Source organism: Gossypium hirsutum, chromosome A02 (assembly GCF_007990345.1).
Source record: "Gossypium hirsutum isolate 1008001.06 chromosome A02, Gossypium_hirsutum_v2.1, whole genome shotgun sequence".
NCBI lineage: Eukaryota > Viridiplantae > Streptophyta > Magnoliopsida > Malvales > Malvaceae > Gossypium > Gossypium hirsutum.
The window spans coordinates 33,655,096-33,660,048 of record NC_053425.1 but is presented as its reverse complement, the minus strand read 5'-3'; the positions used below and the strand labels follow the sequence as shown (position 1 = coordinate 33,660,048).

The window sequence follows — 4,953 nt, the reverse complement described above, 5'->3', positions numbered from 1 at the left end:
TTTATTTAAAATTAATATGAAAGATATAATAATTCAATATAAAAATTGTAAAAAAGTCAAGTATTAGCGACATTTATGATAAAAACGCTACAAAAGGTAAGCAATAACGGTGTTTATGATAAAAACACAGAAAAAATCAATTTATTTTAAAGAAAACGGTGCCATTTTGATATAAACACCGCTAATTTTTAGTTTTGATTGAAACGATGCCGTTTTATTTCTCTCCCCCCCAATTTCCTCTTCTTTCTCGATTTCCTTTTCTTTCTCAACCATTCTCAGCCTATTCTTCTATTTTATACCCGAAAATCCTCTCAACCTGTTATTTTATTTTATTTCTCAGTCTGTTCTTTGATTTCTCGAAACCCAAAACACCCAATTTCCTGACGCCTAGCCACTCTACCCAGCAGCGAACTCAGTCTTAGCAAGTATGTGAGGTTTTTGATTTTTTTTTTGTTTGGGTTTGTTGAAATTTAGTTCCTTTAATTTTCAGTCGTATTAAAATTCTACTATTTTTTAATTTAGGTTTCTTATTTCTATTATATTAGTTTTTAATCGTCTTACACCTAAAATTAAACAAGGCAGAAAAGCTAGGGCAGGGTGGTTTCAGTCCAATTTACAAGGTAATAAATAATGGTGATTTGCAAATCCATTGTCAATGAAATGACATTTTCCTTTTTTATATCAAGTCTTGTGAGTTGAATTTTGTGTGTAAGGAACATTAGATGATGGGAAGGAAATAGCAGTAAAAATATTGTCGAAAGCTTCGGTGCAAGGATTGGAAGAATTTATGAATGGAGTGGCGGTGATCTCTAAGCTTCAACATTGAAATCTGGTTAAATTGTTTGGCTATTGTGTTGAAGGAGAAGAGAAGATGCTTGTCTAGAAATATACGCCCAACAAAAGTTTGGATGCTTTTCTCTTTGGTTAGTAACTTATTCTAATATTTTTTTAAAATATTATGAGACCATGCATTTGGGGCTTTCAAATCTTTACAAACATAAGAGTAGTAGTTCTAACTATCTTCCATGAGGGTAACTTTCTACAAAAATATCCATACATGAAGTGATAAATGACCTTCTTTCACTGTCCCATCACTTTAAGAAATTATCGTTTGTTGTCTTATTTTGAGCTTCATCGAATTTTCATACAAATCTGAACTTGCTCAGGTGGCAATTGAGCTAATTGCTGTAAGTATCCTTACCTGCTACTTGAGAATAGTTGCATTTTGCAATTTGTTAAAGGGTATTTTCTTCTACTGCAATGTCATGCTTGTTGCCTAGATGATTAGAATAGCATATTTTAAAAGCTGTTCTTATCATCTTTTGGCCTAATTTCTGTAAACAGTAGTGGTGCAGAGTTGCTGGTTTACAACCTGGTTTACTTTAATAGGAGGTTAAAACTTAATGAAAGGATTGCTAAATTGCTCGGGTTTCTTTGCAATACATTAAGTAATATTTTCTTTCTTGGAACTGAATTTGATTCTTAGATAATAGTATGTTTCTTCGTAATAAATATTAGAAACCATCCTCTAAGAACTATTTTTCCTTTAATTTGTCTTGATATGGTGTGCTTGACCATATTCACTTGACTTACGATTTCATATGCAGATGAAGACATGATGTTTGGCCCTAGTTTTATGTTTAAATTTGATCCACTTGATGTAATAAAAATATCTTCTTGTGCAAGAATGGAGTGCTGGACTGGTATGTTTTTTGAGTCAATTCTTTCTTATTTATGCATTTTTTCTATTTAATGGTTATTGAAGCTTTAATGCTCATGATTATTCCTCAAGAAATCTTTAATAAGTTTCATGTTATTTTAATATGTGACCAAACTAAATGCTTGTTGATTCATTGAGCATGCATGAATTTTTAAGTTTGAATATTGTTTGCCCTTGGCTCTAAACTATATCTACTCCTTAGTTGTCTTTATATTTGCATTGGAATGTTGAGAATTACTATAAATCATCGTGGTTCATTTGTTATGGTTTTCAGCAATAGGAAAGGATCCTCGTGGGGGAATTATATTATAATTTATATGTACCAGTTCATTTGTTTAATCCAATGTACTTGCTGTTAGGTTTTCTATATAAAGCTGGTAGAAAATATAGTTTTTATTTTTCTTCTTAGGGAAATAAGGTATTATTTAGTTTCAATGTACCATTTTTTCTCTTGTTTCTGTATTGTGTTGTGTTGATGTTTGATAGCATTTCAATGTCAATTTTGGATATTAGTGTGAGGAAGAGAATTTGAAAACTTGGTAGGGATGAATCAACCCAAAATTAAAGGAAGAGTGGGTAAATACCAAGTGGGCAGGACCATTGGAGAAGGGACCTTTGCTAAAGTGAAGTTTGCAAGAAATTCCAAGACTGGGGAACCAGTGGCACTTAAGATCCTTGATAAAGACAAGGTTCTCAAGCACAAAATGGCTGAACAGGTTTCTTTTTCTAACTCCATTCTTCTCTTTGTTGAAGGGGAATCATCCCATCAAATTCGATCTATATTTGTTTCTTTTCTGCTTGTTTTTGCAGATTAAGCAGGAAATAGCAACAATGAAGCTGATAAAGCACCCAAATGTCATCCGTTTACATGAGGTTAGAAATTAAGATTTTTCAATTTTATATTATTGAGTTTTCAAAGGTCCAAAAATGAAACTTCTCCAAAAGCAAAACTATTCCATTGTTGGTTAAGTTGGCTATGGTTTTGTTTCGAGTTTGAGATATTTATTGATGGTGTAGTAAATCCGAAGGGATTATGAGTATACAAGTTATAATCTTGTTGCCTTTGATATTGCAAATCACTTCTGTGAGCTGGCTGCCGATTATACACAGAAACACCCCATGTTATGGATTATAGTAAATATCCAGATGAACCTTTTGGATCTCATTTTTTTTCTTTTGGATCTTTCTTTTGATTTTTTACCTGTCAGTTTTTAGCTGCTTAAGGTGTAGGCGATAATACAGGGTTGTCAATAACTCAATTCTACTTTAAGTTTACTACACTTTTTAATATGTATTTATGATCTGAAATTTAAATAATTCATTTGGATGAACAACTTATTATAGTGCCTGAAATGCTGTCAAGAGGCATGCTTCTTTTCTTTTCTTTTTAATATTAAATTTTGTTCATTTATTCTGTCAGTTAGAGCATATTAAACAATATATATATACATGCATATGTGTGTGTGTGTGTGTCCCTTCTGTTAAATTCTTCGTTATGTATTTAATAAAGTTAATTTTGTGTCTGGCTGCAGGCATTAGTGATAATAAGATATATTATTATCACTTAAATCTTAGAGGAAGTGTTTTTGCCAGAAGGCTGACTAGGCTACCTTCAATTCCTAAGAATGAAGCAAAGTTCAGGTATGCGCCATACTTAAACATTTCTCTGATCTTAGGTTATATTTTAGCTTTATATTTTAATTATTATTTTTGAGTTTTAGAAAATGAAAATATTATAAAAATCCATTCGTTTATATTTTAACTTTGTTAAAACTTGGAACGCTTTAAAAATTATTGGTTTTACTTGTGAATTTTACCCTCATTTGTTTTTTTACTGTGTTTTAGTTGTAGAAATTAAAATATTTGAAAAAAAATTACTTATTCATCAATTTACATTTAAGATAACCTTGATTCTAAAACCATGGTTTTGAATATTTTTCAGTTTATTAAGAGAGTAAGATGGCATCCACTTTCACAGCCATGTCATTAGTTGGCTCATTCGTTGCATCTAATGTTTTGGTCATGGATAAGAAGCTTTCATCTTCTTCCAACAGATTGTCATCTTTAGCATCCATTTCTTCATCTTCATTTCTTATTAGACGAAATGGTGTTCTTAAAAGATCTCATTTGCCCAAGATTTCTACAGCAAAAGAGCTACATTTCAATAAGGATGGGTCAACCATAAAGAAATTACAAGTTAGTCTGTGTTTCAAATGCTAAAAAGTTGCCTAACTGGTTAAGTATTCAACTGAACTTCATAGCCTTTGTATGTTTGCTCTAGCTTACTTCATGTTGTTGTAGACTGGTGTTAACAAGCTTGCTGATTTGGTTGGAGTCACTCTTGGACCAAAAGGCATGAATGTCACTTTTTCACTTCTAAATCTAACATGATTAGTAATGGAACACTTTCTTGTTCTTTATATTTTGCATGCTAATGTAACACCCCAAACCCAACCCAAACGTTATGGCCGGATCCGACGTGTCACATTGAAGTTTTTAAGAAAACCCATGCCTCTTTCAACGTTCTTCTTAGTGTTTTAAAAGATAGTCTTTGCTAAGTTAATAAAGTGAATGGAAGCTGTGCACCAGGTAGGTATCCGAAACAGAGGAGGTGAGCCATGAAGGCTGCTTAAGTACCAAGCTCTTGATTGGATCCAATCGTAGACATGCCCACAACCATTGCCACACTTTGGTGCGAGGTTAGGTTTTGAGAAAAACGAGTTGGAATTCATTTAAGTAGATATTTTTGATAAACCGATTAATTGTATCGTTGCATTATTTTGAAAACAATTATCATTTTGGAAACGCGCCTTAAGTCTAACCCATTTTGGATTGTTATCAGTAAAATTTAGGGTATAAAATAAAATAATCCCAGAAAAATAATTAAAATGGCCTTATTACAACCCAAAATCAAATAATAATATTAATTAAGATTAAACTTATAAAAAAATAAACCGGTTACTTATTGCAATTAAAAGAAACAAAAACAGTAGTGTGGCCATCTCCGAGTCCCTCGTAGCTCCAAACCATCTAAGCTTAGGGATTACCTGCACAGTTAGAAACGGGGTGAGTTTACGAAAACTCAGTGTGTAATCCCCAACAACAAACAAACAGTGAATAACACAGTGTCAGTACAATCTGGGCCAAAGCCCTATTCAGTAATAGTACAGTCTGGGCCTTAGCCTTTAAACAGTAGCAGTATGGGCCTAAGCCCTAATTCAGTCTCGACATAT

At 32.5% G+C, this 4,953-nt stretch overlaps 1 protein-coding gene across 21 annotated transcripts; it reads left to right on the top strand.

The window, feature by feature from the left end:
- The first annotated feature begins 200 nt into the window (after positions 1-200).
- LOC107939994 (CBL-interacting serine/threonine-protein kinase 3) lies at positions 201-4,543 on the top strand. 21 transcript variants are annotated; one of them, XR_005909233.1, is made up of 9 exons: positions 232-425; positions 546-620; positions 723-923; positions 1,167-1,187; positions 1,608-1,703; positions 2,234-2,436; positions 2,531-2,593; positions 3,253-3,361; positions 3,663-4,140. XR_005909233.1 is itself a non-coding variant. In XM_041086899.1 (6 exons), exons 2-5 carry the CDS (start codon positions 1,616-1,618, stop codon positions 3,286-3,288), a joined length of 360 nt encoding a protein of 119 aa, XP_040942833.1. In that variant the 5' UTR covers positions 242-425; positions 1,608-1,615; the 3' UTR covers positions 3,289-3,361; positions 3,663-4,140. The 21 variants fall into 21 exon arrangements, 1 of the variants encoding a protein (XP_040942833.1); XR_005909234.1 differs by lacking the exon at positions 1,167-1,187 and having other exon boundaries at positions 201-425; positions 523-620; XR_005909224.1 differs by lacking the exon at positions 1,167-1,187 and having other exon boundaries at positions 2,264-2,436.
- Positions 4,544-4,953: the final 410 nt, after the last annotated feature.